Source organism: Solanum dulcamara, chromosome 8, assembly GCF_947179165.1.
Source record: "Solanum dulcamara chromosome 8, daSolDulc1.2, whole genome shotgun sequence".
In the NCBI taxonomy this organism is placed as follows: Eukaryota; Viridiplantae; Streptophyta; class Magnoliopsida; order Solanales; family Solanaceae; genus Solanum; species Solanum dulcamara.
Genome location: NC_077244.1, coordinates 65,378,829 through 65,395,126, shown reverse-complemented (window position 1 = coordinate 65,395,126; position 16,298 = coordinate 65,378,829). Strand labels below are relative to the sequence as shown.

Genomic DNA, 16,298 nt, shown 5'->3' with positions numbered 1-16,298 from the left:
TAACAATGAAATACAAGCATCTACAAGCTTAAATTGAGATTTAAAAATTCATTTCTCTCAATTAATTAAGCAATCACTCTGAGACTTGAGCCTTCCCTTTTCGTATAGTATCTGAAACACCACAATCTAATCAAATAAATAATCACAATAAGGTTTCAAAGCTAACAAAACTCATATTATTATATGTCTAGCCTAGACTCAAAAACTCATCCAAGTTTATAATCAAGTTCCAATTCTTGATGCCAAATAATATGTCAACTCTCATATTTTCCGAATCTCAAGCCTAGGGTTAAATTTTAATTTCTCCAATATCATAATTTTAATGGTGCTCATATAATACAATACACCTAATATTTAATTAGCTATACAAATATATCAAAACTTGAATTATAATTTGATGAAATAACTTAAATCAAAACTAAGTTAACCATGAGAATGTGCAGAATTAAGACCACGGAAAGAAAAATGTGTAAAGATTTGCCAATTTACAATTTATCAATCATCATCCCATAACTGGCTTATTATTGCCCTAATCGTTACTCCATTATTGATTAACAAATTTGTCTTAATTTTCTTTATTTATCAAACCAAAAAAAAATCTTATAATTATATTATCATATATGGAGTACTCGATGTGTATCTACAGAAGAGTTGAATTTTGTTGAAATTTGCTTACCTTAAACCACTGTCTTCTCTTCGTGCTCATGTGCCATCGTTGCACTCGTGGGTTTCTGATGTTCTCTCTTATTTATTTTTTTCAAACTAATTATGTATTAAAAGTGACAAACCCTACTAACCTATTTTATTAAATATAAGAAAAATGGTATAAATATTAAATAAATTAATACTTTAGTCCATTAATTAAATTAATTATTTAAAATCATCCATCAATTAATTAACTGAAGTTATCGAATAGTCCAAAATTCTCAATTTAAATATACGAAAGGGATATTTTATGAAAGAAGGAGGATTCGTACTCGAAATGGCCTAACGGGTCATTTCAATATAAATTACCATTACTTGACAAATATATTTTGCAAAATCCCCAAGTTCTCAAGTTCTAGAAAAAACTAGAACTTGAGAAGTTTTAAAAATTTAAAAATTACCTCAAACTTTTAAATATTATAAAAACACCCATCATTTATTAATTTCAACTAAATATTCATTTACCAACTTACTCCATTAATATGGTCAACCAACACCATTAATCCCTCTTAAATAAAATTTATCTATAAAAATAAATCGACACTTTAGAAGAGTCATTGTGGCGACTTGTCAATTGGCACCAACATATGTTTATTCAAAAAAAATGTGACTGATGTACATTCAAATTAAAGATTCGACACAACTACGTTTGGCCTTGATTTAAGGTAAAATGACTTTTCGAACAATTCTATCAACTAATTTCTAAAAATAATTATAAGTTATATTCTTTAATGGGGCTCCTTTACAGTTGAAATGATATTTGTATTTACTATTTTATAGGACTGCATTGATGCAATTGATGGAACATATATTCAAGGGGAGGTCCCAAGAATAGGCAGCAAGCATATCACAACTGCAAAGAAAGTACTTCACAAAATATCGTATGTGCACGTGATTTTGACGTGAGGCTCGTCTTTGTTGCAACAGGTTGGGAGGGCACTGACCATGATAGTAAAGTGCTTGAGAATGCAATTCTCGACTCATCGTCTAACTTTTCTTTTCCACCACCCGGCATTTAATAACAACAACAACAACAATAACATACCCGGTGGAATCCCACAAGTGGGGTCTGGGAATGGTAGAGTGTACGCAGACCTTACTACTACCTCATAGAGATAGAGAGGCTATTTTCGAAAGACCCTCGGCTCAAAAGTAACAATCCCAAGAAAGAGAGAACAACAATATATATATCATAGCGGCTAAAATGAAAAGCAATGCAAATTTATAAGACAAGAGCAATACCAATAGCAAAATATATGTGATAATCAAAGGGCAATAACAAGACAACTATAATAGCACGCCTAGACCTAATTAAGACCAACCCTAGACATCACAGGTCAAGACAACATTCTAACCCTACTAGCCTTCTACCCTTACTAGCCTTTTCCACCACGTGGTATGTAAATTAGTAATTTCATCTTTGATAGTATTTTAGAGAGGAAGAAATCAAGAAGAAGCATAAGTATGATCTGAATTATGTTTTTGAATTTTTGTAGAAAAATATTATATTATTGACGCTGGTCTTAGAAACACAAAAGGATTTCTAGCTTCATATAAACAAGTACGATATCATTTGCAAGACTACAGGGGAAGTGAAAGAGAGCCAAAGAAGGACAAAAAGCTATTTGACTATAGACATGCCTCTTTGCTTAATGTATTTGAAAGAACATTTGGTGCGTGGAAAAGTAAATTTCTAATACTACGACAAGGTATGAATAACTATGACTTAGACATGCATGTGAAAATAGTAGTTGCTTGTGTCGTATTAAATAATTTTTTGCGTAAAAATTAAAGCAATGATAGAATATTAACTGAATATGAAAGTGATGAAATGACCGTTGATGGAAATGATGAACAATCGACTCAGAGTAACAATATTGCTTCATCTTCTCAGTCATCTAATCTAAAAATAAAAGCCTATCAGGAAGAGATTGTTTGTAGAATGTGGGAAGATAAAAGAATAGTTTGTTATTACCTCCACCGGAAAATTATAGTTTGACTGACAAGATTGAAAAAAAATATATTTTTGATTTGATTAATGTATTGCTCTTGCCTATATTATTTTGTTGTTGTTGATTGTTATCAATTATGTTATAAGTTTTTTTTTAGCGGAACATGTTCATTATAAAATGATAACACAAACTTATGACTATTTTTAATAATTTTTAGAACTTACAGGTATAAAATAATATTTTTTGAAACTTCACCAAAACTTGAAAAAATTTATGGCCAAACGCATAGTAAAACTTTACCAAAATTTCACCTAAAAATAACTTGCCAAAAATATTTGAAAACTTGGGTCAAATTGCACCAAAGAATAATATATACCGTACTTTATTAAACTATGATTTATCATCCCTTCCTCAAATGAGTATCGATTCTACACATCCTTTTGGAGTATTAAAGATGGAAATGAGAGAAACAATTAATGTCTTTTTATTTAATAAAGTGGTAAATATTTTAGAAATTTATTAAATCAAATGTCAAATAAAAGGAGGAAATAACTATTTTCATCATTTTAGTACTCCATAATTTAATGGAATAAAAAATTCTCAAAAATAATTTATATTCACAATCAAATGTGAAATATTATATGCTCATATTTTATTTTGAATAATTATCTTGACCCCAACTACCAACTTGACGGAGTTTAGTTTTCATTTGGGGAATGAGATAAGCCATTGGGTCCACAATGCACTCACATTTCTTTTCCATGGAAGACTTGTAAAAAGACTTGTAGTGTATGGAAAACGGCAAGGGGTTTTTCACTTCTCAATCGTTGTGTTGCCATAATGTCACGATCCATTAGATCGTTTTGAGTACAAAAGATTTTTATTTATATAAAAAGGTTTACTTCATAAAAAAAAATTATAGATATTTTGGATCGTTCGATAACTACAGTTCTTTAGTTGAGAGGTAACTTTAGATAGCTAATTTAATTAATGAACTAAAGTGATAATTTATTTAATATCTTATACAACTTATTTCATATTATTAAAATAAGTTAGGGATATTTGTCACTTTTAATACACAAGAGTTTTACAAAAGAAAAAGGAGAAAAAACATATGTGCAAACGAAAGTGCGGCGGCATAACCGAAAAAGGAACAATCGGTGCTTCAGGTAATGGCTCTTCATTCTTGTTGTGTATATTAGATGCTAGGATAGGCACCATATATATTAGTATATTATTGGTTCAATTTAGTGTTGATTGCAAAAGTTATGAATTGGAATCTGCATAATGTGGGGAAAAAATTGTGCCAAATATTTGAGTTAGTAATGTAATGATAATGGCATAATGATTGGATTATAAGTGAGAGAGGATAAATATATAAATGGTATATTTAAAGTTAGAGATCAATAGTTGTTTGGTTTCAGGTTGTCGCAACTGGTTTTGTGACCAGTTATCTTCAATTTTAATTAAGTATTATTTTGTTGTCATAGTATAAATTAAATTTTGAGATAGATAATTAAATATTGGATGTATTATATTATATGAATAATATTAGAGTTATGCTATTTGGATGAATTAAAACTTAACCCTAGGCTTGAGTTTTAGGGAATCAATTATAGAGATGGGTGAATTGTTGAGGTCTAGGTTAAATATATATATTATTGGTGTCTACGAATTCGTTTGCTTACGAATATTGTATATTTGATAGATTGAAAACGTTTTGAGACATTGAAGAAAGGAAAAGCATTGGTGAATTAGCGTGCTTTTATTCTATATCATAGATAGACTCTTAATAGCGATTGATAGTCATTGAGTAATGTGTGAAGTTTACTATGCATTTAATTGTTGCGGTTTGGATGGTTGGTATGTTGTTGTGATTGGTCTAAAATCCCAAGACTATGAAATCCATAATCTTGAACTTGCCCTATCAAAAATGGTGCATTGAATAAAGAAGGCTTGATGAAATATTGTTAATGAAGTGGAATGTATTAATAAAGAATGATAAATTAATTATATTTCGATAGGGTGTCCCGAGCCGACACGGTATGTTAAGATCGGGTATCACATTTCGACACGGTATATTTGAATGGATGTCACATTCCAACACGGTATTATTGGATCGGATGTCACGTTTTGGCACGGTAATATTAAAGAAAAACATATTAAAATGACTTAATGCTACCCAATCTCCAATAACTCATTTTCCAAAAGAGTGTGATGTGGAGACCTGAGTCCTCATGTGTGATCTTGATATTGTTGATTGGTTATATAATTGTTCATTGTGTTGTCACTTGATCTTGATCTTGTTGGTTGCCACATGTTAAGTGTTATGGTTGATTTTTCCGCTATTACTTTATGCATATTGATTTCTATTTTGAGTCGGTCGATGATACCTACTCAGTACATGTTGTCCCGTACTGACCCCTACTTGTATTTTTCTTTATTTTATTTTGTGGAGTGCAGCGAGTGTTCCATCGATTTCGACTCGACCTCAGCTCTAGCCAATGTCCAGCACATCAGGTTCCAGGGTGAGTTATTCCTTCTACCTCGTGTTGAATTCTCTCGGGCATGGCATGATGTCCTTAGTTTTCGGAAACATTAAGTTATTTATTTATTCTGGTGTTTAATATTTTCAGACGTAGTATTTTAGAATTAGATTTTCTTGAAGTGATGACTTCAGGTTTTGAAAAAATGTATCTAATAGACTTTAGTGGTTTAATTACTTCTTACTCTGATAAATTGAGCTTCCGCGTTATTGTCATATTTTATAAGTTGGGGTTTGTATTATTGGTTTTCCCACTTAGGAGGTTAAGTGTGGGTGCCACTTATGACCCATTTTGGGTCGTAACACATAAATTATGTTGAGAATGTGAATATAAACAATAAACATACATGATAGGGAGAAGGATGAAGGGATCGAATTTTAAAGTGATAGAAAAATAAATTATAATCAAAAAAATGAAGAAACATAATTTTATTGATAAAACAATATGGGTACAAATCTGTTTTTCCTTGATTCTTCTCTCCTCTGATTTTTCTGTGATTCGAGGGTCGTTAGTGACATATTTCTCGAGCGTAGGATGATTTTGACCTGCTTGAGTTATATTCTAACCTCATTGTGAATATTTCATGAATTTATGGGATATTCGAAATGCCTTTTCAAGAAAATATAATATCATTTATATAGCCATGAACTAGAGTTTAGGGTTGTGTATCTTCCAAAACCCTAACTAAAATCTAACAGGTCTTGTACAGTTCTAATTAAAATTGAATATGTCAAGTAGAGTTTCATAAAATTTTAATGTCTACAACTCCACTTCACATCTAGACGTGAACATTTGGAGATTGACAATATAATATGGTGAGGCAACATCGAGTTGATGGGTCATGCAAATCAACTTTGACTTTGACTTTAACTCTAATTCAAAAGCTAATGCACAAGAAAAGAATTATTCAAGATTAGAAGGACCAATAAACTTATTAACCACTGATATAAAATTCTTAAAGATTTAAACACATCAATTTTTATTGGATAAATATTAATTATCGACATCGAATATTTATTTCAAACCATATAAAGTTATTATAATCAAGTGATGTTTGAGATGAGAATACATTTTAATTAATCGCAATTAATTTTTAAAAACTTATATATAAATATATGTCTCATGCGTTTATTAACTTTGTATAAAATACTGAGTACACTAAGTTTTGTCCTTTTATTGTCTAGATTAACAAACTAATAATTATATTAGGTAAAATCAACACAAAATGATAAATTATCTATTGATTTTTTAAATTGAAAAAATATTACTCTTTCTATTTCATATTAATTGAATTTTTGAGGAATTTTTCATTGTTCAAAATAATTGAATTGTTCAAAGTTCAAGATGAATGTATGAAATTTTTTTACATATTTGCTCTTTCATTTATTGAAGTTTTATATTTTCTAGGAGATAAATCACACTACTTTCAAAGTTATATTTATGATTTTACAAATGGCAATAGCGAAAAGTATGGTTCAAATTATGTAGTTGAATGTTTTTCATAATATGTGTGCATTGTCTCACAAATCTATATATATTATAAATGAGAGTAGTTTGCAATGTTGTTATGTCAAGTGTCAAGCTATGGAAAAGCCACTTGGCAATTTTAAGACAAAGTTCATTAATATTGTAATAAAAGTTTTTAATTGAAAAAATAAAAGTATTTGAATTTAAAAATATTAAACTTTCAGATTATTTTTTTTGATTAGCTTAAAACTAGAAACCTATGATTGAAGAGTTCTAAATGAACTCTTACTATTTAATAAACTTATAATCATTTTCATATATTATAAAATAATTTAAATACATTTAATTTAAATATTAAATTAAAAGATAAAAATATAACTACAAATAATAATGATAGAAATAATAATTATAATTATAACTACTAGTAGGCGCATAAGCGCACTATAACTTCCTTCGTGGAGGACCGAGATTAGGATTAAAGGCTAAGTGATTCATCTTTTGCACCATAGTAGTTGTAGTTCTGTTCATTGTTTATTGCCTTTTGATTTCTGCATTGTATTGTTGTTTATAGTTGTGGCGCCGTTGTACTTTGACTGTCTTATCTATCTTATCTTATCTTATTTATTTATTTATTGTAGTTATGCCTCTTTCTTCCCGTACCACTCTACCACGACTTTCCCTTTTGCTATTTCTGTTTTCATCTTGTTTTCTATATGTTTGCTCCTATCTGACCTTTTATCTTGTCTTCTCTTAAAGCCGAGGGTCTTTCAGAAACAGTCGCCCTACCTTTCAAGGTGGGGGTTAGGTCTGTGTACACTCTACCCTCCCCAGACACCACATTATGGGAATATACTGGGTTTGTTGTTGTTGTTGTTGTTGTTAACAATAACAACAAAGTAATAGCAACAGTAATATTAGCATGAGTAGTAGTAGTAGTAATAATAATAATAATAATAATAATAATAATAATATTAATAATAATAATAATAGTAATAATAGTAATAATAATAACAGTAGTAATAATAGTAGTAATAATAGTAATAATAGTAATAATAATAGTAATAGTAATAATAATAATAGTAGTAATAGGAATAATAATAATAGTAGTAATAGTAATAGTAATAATAATAGTAATAATAATAATAATAATAATAATAATAGTAATAGTAATAGTAATAGTAATAGTAATAATAATAATAATAATAATAATAATAATAATAATAATAATAATAATAATGTAACGACCCATTAGGTCATTTTGAGAATTAGAGTTTTTTTATTTCATAAAAGACTAATCCCATAAATTTTTAATGGGTATTTTTGACTATTCAATAACTATGATTATTTAATTGAGGGGTGAATTTAAATAACTTATTTAATTAATGCGCTAAATTGGTAATATATTTAATATCCTATACCACTTATTCTATATTTATTAAAATAAATTAATAAGTTTTATCACTTTTAATACAAATGGCTTACGCTCAAACTGCCGGACGAGAGAACCACTAGTTGGCGTCGACAGAATTGACAAAAATTGCTACAGGTAAAGCTTAAACAAGCTCCAATGTTATTTATACATATTAATTGTTGGGTGGAAACTATTAATTATAATATTATGGTATTGGATGAATTAGATCTTAAATGTCTATCTCATATTGGCAGTACGATTTTCTTGCAAATTGAACAGGGGAGAAATACTGACTTTTAAAGCTATTACTATGACAATAATGACCAATCATTAGGCAATGGTTGATAGGTTATATGATCACTCAATTGAGATATAAATTATCTCATGCATACATATGTTCGTCCTTTTGCATGATTGAAAACTTTGGTTCTGGGTTGGAATTTTTCATATAGTATTATAAATTTGATCAACTTCGATATATTGATATATGTAATTAAATATTAGTGTATTATATTATATGAATATTATTAGAGTAATGATATTGGAGAAGTTGAGGATTAACCCTAGAATTGAGTTTTAAAAAATTGATTGTAGAGTTGGATGAGTTGTTGAGTCTAGGTTAAATATATATACATACACATAATATTAATATTGGTGTCTACGGATTCGTTTGCTTACGAATATTGTATATTTGGTAGATTGAAAATATTTTGAGGCATTGAGGAAAGCAAAAACATTGGAGAATTAGCTTGCTTGACTTCGGTTCTTCGGTGGAGGTAGATTATGGTTTATTCTATATCATAGATAGACTCTTAATAGTGATTGATAGTCATTGAGTAATGGATGAAGTTTACTATGCATTCAATTGTTGTGATTTGGATGATTGATATGTGGTTGTGATTGGTCTGAAATCCAAGACCGTGAAATCCATAATCTTGAACTTGCCCTATCAAAGGTGATGCCTTGAATAAAGAAAGCTTGATGGAATATTGTTAATAAAGTGAAATGTGATAATAAAAAATGATAAATTAATTATATTTGGATCGAATGTCATATTTCGACACGGTATATTGGGATCGAGTGTCATATTTCGATACGGTATATTGGGATCGGGTGTCACAATCCGACACGGTTTTATTGGATCAGATGTCACGTTCCGACACGGTAATATTAAAGAAAAATATATTAAAATGACTTAATGCTACTCAATCTCCAATAACTCATTTCCCAAAAGAGTGTGATATGGAGGCCTGAGTCCTCATGTGTGATCTTGATATTGTTGATTGGTTATATAATTGTTCATTGTGTTGTCACTTGATCTTGATCTTGTTGGTTGCCACCTGTTAAGTGCTGTGGTTGATTTTCCGCTATTACTTTATGCATATTGATTTTTATTTTGAGTCTCGTACTGACCCCTACTTGTATTTTTCTTTATTTTATTTTGTGGAGTGCAGCGAGTGTTCCAGCGATTTCGACTCGACCTCAGCTCTAGCCAGTGTCCAGCACATCAGGTTCCAGGGTGAGCTATTCCTTCTAGATCGTGTTGGATTCTCTCGGGCATAGCATGATGTCCTTTGTTTTCGGACACATTAAGTTATTTATTATTCTGGTGTTTGATATTTTCAGACGTAGTATTTTAGAATTAGATTTCCTTGAAGTGATGACTTTCAGATTTTGGAAAAACGTATCTAATAGACTTTAGTGGTTTAATTACTTCTTACTCTCATAAATTGAGCTTCCGCGTTATTGTCATATTTTATAAGTTGAGGTTTGTATCATTGGTTCTCCCACTTAGGAGGTTAAGTGTGGGTGCCACTTATGGCCAATTTTGGATCGTGACAAATAATAATAATAATAATAATAATAATAATAATAATAATAATAATAATAATAATAATAATAGTAATAGTAATAGTAATAGTAGAAATAATAATAATAATAATAATAATAAGAATAATAATAAATGTACAAAAAAAAAGAAAAAAGAAAGAAGATAAATGAGAAAATGTGAGGGGTGGGGGGTGGGTGGGGGCTAAATCTTATTTTAGAAAAATAACAAATTAAAGAAACAAAGAAAGAAAAGAAAAGGAAGATAAATGAAAGAAAAAGGAGAAAACGTAGGGGGGTGGGAGGGAATATCTTGTTGATTTCAAATATTTCTCTCAATTTGAATAATTAACTTATAAAAAATGGATATTATATTTGAATTCAAATTTAAATGAAATTTGAATGGTAACAGAGTCCTAACTTTTAAGCTTCATTTATGTATGTATGTATATATATATATAAAAAATAAAATTTAAAAAATCATGATAGTAATAATAATAATAAATAAATAGTTATAGCAGTAACAACAACAATAACAATAATAATAAAGTAAATATATTAATCAATAAAAAAAAGAGAAGAAAGCTTAATATTATATATAATTGTAGGAGTATGTATAAGAAAGGTTGAGAAGTTAGAATTCTATTCTGACTCAAATTTCATTTAAATTCAAATTCAAATACTATATTAATTTTTTAATGAAAGATTTTTTAATCACTCTTTTTTATGCTTAATTTTAAAAAAATAAAATGCATATTTTTTCTTCTAAGCTAAAATTTGAACCTAAGCTAATTTAAAGTAATAGGTGATAGGTTCAAATTTTAGCTTAGAAGAAAAAATATGCATTTTATTTTTTTAAAATTAAGGATAAAAAAGAGTGATTAAAAACTCTTTCATTAAAAAATTAATATAGTATTTGAATTTGAATTTAAATAAAATTAGAGTCAGAATAAATCTAACTTCTTAACCTTTCTTATACATACTCCTACAATTATATATAACATCAAGCTTCCTTCTCTTTTTTTGTTATTGATCATTAATTTTATTGATTAATATATTTACTTCATTCTTCATATTCTTTATTTTCTATAAACTCTGTCTGTTTTAATATTTTAATTTTTATATGCAGATGAGCGATAGTTATATACAGGTTTGAATTGAAGTAAGTAATTTGTTTTGTTCTTATTTTGTTTGTTTATTTTTTGATAACCTTTTATCAAAAATTTTAGTCAAGCATTTTAACTTTTTAAATGCTAACTTTCGTTATTATTTTATTAAAATAAGTGTTCATATATTTTTCATATGTATGTGATGATCTATTTATTTAATCAAATGTTGCAGGAGATTTTGAATGAAGATAAGAAGATTGAGAAATTGATAACTCAATAACTTTTGTTCACGCGAAAGTTTTCTTATTTATTACCTATTGACCTATTTAAGTTTTTTTTTTATAACATTTACATAACCGATTTTCTTTCTATTTTATTGATTAACACTGATTTTTTTATATCCTATTCTACCCACATGTTATATATGTAAGTAATTTTTTTAATGCTGAATTAATATGAGTGAAGTGTTTTAAAAAATACATTTAATAGTATATAATTTGAAATTATATAATAAGTATATATTTAAATATTATCTATACATTGCATGAATATATACATTAATTTAGTTAATATGAAATAGAATGAATATTGAACATTTTAAAATAGTATGATTGACGGACGAAATAATTTACTATATAGTCGTGTATGCAGAAAAGGTAAGTTTCCCGATGTATGACGATGACCATTCAATTTTAATACTAATCCAACAGCCATAAATAGAAGTCCTGTAATAGAAAACCCCTCCACCAAGAAAAAGAAAAGGAAAAAACCGAATTTATATGTCCAAAGGGCGGCTGACCTAACTCTTAGATTCCACGAACCAAGACATCTTGCTTTCTTCACACCAAACATCATCCGACACGTACTCCTATCTGATTCCGCCACCATTTCCTCCAATGGACCCACCATCTCCAACTTGCCTTTAGTCTAATTTTACATTATTTACACTTACCCCAACCTTTATTAAATAACGCACCAAATTTACTTGATCCTTTTTATTTATTACATTGAAATGAATTAATGCCCAAAATATAGGGATTGTGTACTGTGTAGTGTATATTTATAATTCAAAGTCCTAACTTTCGTGACACTTCCGTTGTTTATATATATGAAGTGATTTTCAACCCATCATGTCAATTCATATAAAAGTATTGATATTGTGATAAGATGGAATATTAGCAAATTAGCACTAAAATTTAGACGATAGGGAAGTGTCAGTTATATGAAATAAAAAAAGATGAGAAAATTATAATGCTGAAGCTCTATTCCAAATGTCGACACGGTGTTAAGTATTCTAATAATCACAATACAATATATTTACATTTTAGATTATACAGGCTCAAAGAGACATTCAGAATTTATGTTTAAACAATAGCTAAAATAAGTAGTTCATCAAACTATAAAGCTTATTTTCTAAGCCCAACGTTATTAGACCTTACACTTTTTCTTATTTCAACTTCCACACCTCCAATTTGTCACATACCCTATTTTAATCCTAACAACTATATACAATACTGCTCCTTATGGACGAAGAGCTCTAAAACACTGGCCTTTTTTTTTTGGAGAAAGCACTAGTGTTTGATGGGTTTTGGAAAAGTTGCAATTCTTGATAAACTAGGCAGTATATTTGTATAGACATTATGCATTTTAGATTGTAAATTAAAGGACTGGGATTGCAAAGATTAATATTCTATGAATAGTCCTCCTGTTGGGGCTCTATGAGGAATTCCCTTTCTACGCTTGGCCGTTTTGTAAATAGCAGAAGTTGGAGGGGGCGTTGACGGAGTGAAACTCTGAATCTTGTTTCGCCGGCCATGGCTGCTGCTGCTACTACTGTAAGAGTCTTCAGATTCCGCCGCCGGCAACATCTTCTTCTCCGGCGAATTCTTCGGCTTCTTCTTCTTCTTCACGAAATTAGTTGAGGTCCCAACAATCTGTACAATTGATCAAATTTAGAAATTCCCAACTTTGATAATGCCAAAGATTTTCCATTACCATTACCTTGAAATGTGTGCAATAAAGAAGTTTATGGGCACCCACAATCCAATTAAAAGTCAAATTATATGCAAGATAATAGAGAAATTAATGGCTAATTTTGTATACCTTACAACCAAGAGAGCAGAATTTGAAGGAATCAAGAAGACTCCTTTCACATACTTGACAGGTATTAGTGACCCCTTTTCCAGGCCTAGGCTGTGGCCTTTCATTCAAGAAAACAACCTTGGCACTGTTGATAATGTATGTTTGGACTGAAGAAATGTCTAAATACTTCTGAATCTCATTCACTCTAATCACATCATGGTAAGATGACCTCCTTATCTATTTCAACAAAGTGACACTCTGTTTAAGCTTTCAAAAACAGAGCAATTTCAAATGATGAAAGAATACAGGGAAAATGGGGAAAAACCTGAATGACAGGATGATCTTTGTGATGGGCTAAACAGAGAGAGCAGAGAGGAGTATTGATACATTGAAGGCAATACATATTGCATTCACTCTTGTGGGAATCAGCGTGTAACTTGCATTGAACAAAGAATCGTTCCCTCAATAATGGTTTCAACCATGGAGGCCATCTATTGTCATCCTCATCAGGTCCCTAAAAACAGATTATTATTTTTAGCAAAAACAGAGAAATTTTAACTATATGAATGATAGAAACAGCACGGCTTTGTGTTTTGAGTATTGAAATAGTACCATGATACGCCTGTTCTTAGGCTTGATTTCACAGATTGGGGCTTCTTGGTTGTCGATCGCCAGTTTGAAAGACTTTTTAAGTAGTATTGATTTTCTCAATAAATATGGTGTGAGAGAACAAAAAAGAAAATGTAGTATTGGAGAAAGAAAGAAAGAGAAACTGTGGGATTTTTTGGTTTTGGGGGTAATTTAGGAAGTGGAGGCAGTGAGAGAAAGGATGGCTACTTGTAAGGCTTGGGGATGGCACTGTGAGCTGTGGGGCTTTCTTTTTGTTACTTAATCATCTAATTTTAAATATGAATGGTATTTAATAATGAAATGGGGGTGCGGAATATCCCGAAATTAGAAATTTTATTATGGCAGTATAAATAATTTTGGAAGTGTTACGAAAATTACTCACTATTTATTCATAAAATTATTTTTTAAATGGTATTAATTAAACAATATTAAATTATCTTATTAAGTGTAAAATAATATATGATAAATAGTATTAATATTGAAAATTTTTAAGTGGTATTCATTAAATGATTTTAAATTTCTCTAAAATAAATTATAATATATATATTTTTTCATTCAAATATAATGTGAAGAGCTCCATTAAGATGTCCATAATTAAAATATTTTTCGTCATCGATCATGAATATTTTATCCAAAATATATACAAATATTACACACGTTTGCCTACTTCAGCTTCAAACTCTCTCTTATATAAATAAATAAGAGAAATTATGAAATAAAATAACCTAATAATTCATTTTTGTCTAATTTTTCCTAATTTAGAAATTGCACTTAATCAATATAGTTTCCGCTCATTCCTCCTCGACCTTCTCTTTTCTGGTCACTTTTAATCAAATCTTCGAAATTCTAATCTTTTGACCTACTAAGCAAACGAACCCTTAGAGACTTCAAAAAGATCACTGCTAGTTACTTAAGTTTCAATGCTTTAAGTTCAGGTATAAAATTGAGTTGAATATAATGGTGTTTTAGTGTGTAACAGATCTAACGATACGGTCACATTTGTTAAGTTATATACAGTTGAACGATATATTTTTAATTATAATATATTAGAATCATTGATATAAAATATTATAATTTTTTGCTTATAATTTAAGTAACAATTAAAATACACATGGTATCTAAATTAATAATACAATACAATACACCGGATAACAACCCTCCAAACAAGGTGTTAGTGCATAAATAAGTGTTTTTTTATTTTCAATTAAAGATTTTGAATTCAAGTACGTTTGAATATGAAATTATCTTAATAAAAAGTGTTATATTCTCATGTGAAACTTTACAATATAAATTAAAATATAATCAAATTTTAATACAAATACCAAACATCAAGAAAAAACAGTTTTACCTGGTGCTTATCGACTTGTTGGGTTCATAAGAATTAGGGGTCATTTGTGACTTGTGAGTCGTTCTTATCCATTTATATTTAAGTGATTTATTACCCTTTCATTTTCATGCCTACATATGCTTTCTTAGGTCCATATTATTACTACTTTTTTAGTCTTTCTTTTCTCCATTAATTTATTGTTTTCCTCCTTTTAATTGTTGTTAACTAAATAATCATGTCCATTAGATTTATTAAATTACAATCTCTAATATTCAACTGGGTAAGTGGGTTCAATAGTATGGCAACCGGCATATTGTTCCCCATTTTTACAATTTGGTATATTTGGTACATTATTGACTATTTTGGTGTTGTGCTCAAATGCGCACGGTAATAATACCTTTTTCCATCTTAAATTATTTATCGTGATATTTAAAATTAATTATTTTAAAAATATTTATCATTTAAAAATTCAAGATAATTTTATTAATTATTTTAAGTAGTAAATATTTTTAAAGATTACAAACATCTTAATAAATTAAATATTACTATAAAGATAGATTATATTTTTGGGTGAATAAAAAAACTGTCGGATATAAAATATAGAAAGAGGAAAAAGAAGGCCGAGTCACACTCCATAAATAGTTTATCTTAATCAAATTCAATTTGTTTTCTTCTATATATGATGTACAATGTACAAGGCAACGTAACCTGGTGCCAATACCCTCTTCAAACCAAAACAGAAGAAAAGGATATCAATCATTCAAAAAAAAAAAAAAGAGCGTTTTCTTCTTGTAATTTTCCTCTTTCATCATATTCTTGAATATTTTATTTTCTCTGAGAAAAAAAAATTCTTAAAAAAGGAAACAAGAAACACTAATGCACTATATCAAAAATAATTTTTAGCGGTAATTAATTAACGACAATTTACATATGTTTTTAGAGGCAATACGTGTTAGACCTATTTGTAAATGTTGTTAAAGTCTACAACAACATTGAATCTAATAACAATTAATTAATATCGATAAAAACTTTAACATTCTTTGTTAATGTGTATATTGATTGCGTGCTGCTAAAAGTTATTTTTATGGTAGTGATGCATCCACCTGATAGAGTTCATATACCTAGAAACTTTTCATGTTATATGTTCATATAATTTTGTTAACAGTGAATAGATATTTTCCCACAATAAGAACTTTTTAATTTAGTAGGTTTTAAGGTTAATTGTTATCTGTATAGGTGGTT

General features: G+C 28.9%; 1 protein-coding gene and 1 long non-coding RNA gene across 2 annotated transcripts; one reads left to right on the top strand and one right to left on the bottom strand.

Annotated features, from left to right (window-relative positions):
• The first annotated feature begins 9,524 nt into the window (after positions 1–9,524).
• LOC129901226 (uncharacterized) lies at positions 9,525–11,320 on the top strand. Its single transcript, XR_008769793.1, has 3 exons — positions 9,525–9,600; positions 11,038–11,070; positions 11,250–11,320. It is a non-coding gene; the product is annotated as an uncharacterized LOC129901226 (long non-coding RNA).
• Positions 11,321–12,280: 960 nt separating this feature from the next.
• On the bottom strand, positions 12,281–13,970 carry LOC129901225 (protein RGF1 INDUCIBLE TRANSCRIPTION FACTOR 1-like). Its single transcript, XM_055976349.1, has 4 exons — positions 13,712–13,970; positions 13,425–13,613; positions 13,121–13,336; positions 12,281–12,951 (listed from the first exon to the last, which is right to left on the bottom strand). The coding sequence occupies exons 1-4, from the start codon at positions 13,712–13,714 to the stop codon at positions 12,700–12,702; spliced, it is 660 nt and encodes a 219-aa protein (XP_055832324.1). The 5' UTR covers positions 13,715–13,970; the 3' UTR covers positions 12,281–12,699.
• Positions 13,971–16,298: the final 2,328 nt, after the last annotated feature.

Excerpts from the sequence above, each read along its gene's own strand:
- LOC129901225 (XM_055976349.1), bottom strand. Across the intron at positions 13,337-13,424 it reads AAGATCATCCTGTCATTCAG|ATAAGGAGGTCATCTTACCA; the intron begins GTTTTTCCCCAT and ends TTGTTGAAATAG. Across the intron at positions 12,952-13,120 it reads TCTGCTCTCTTGGTTGTAAG|ATTGTTGGGACCTCAACTAA; the intron begins GTATACAAAATT and ends TCAATTGTACAG.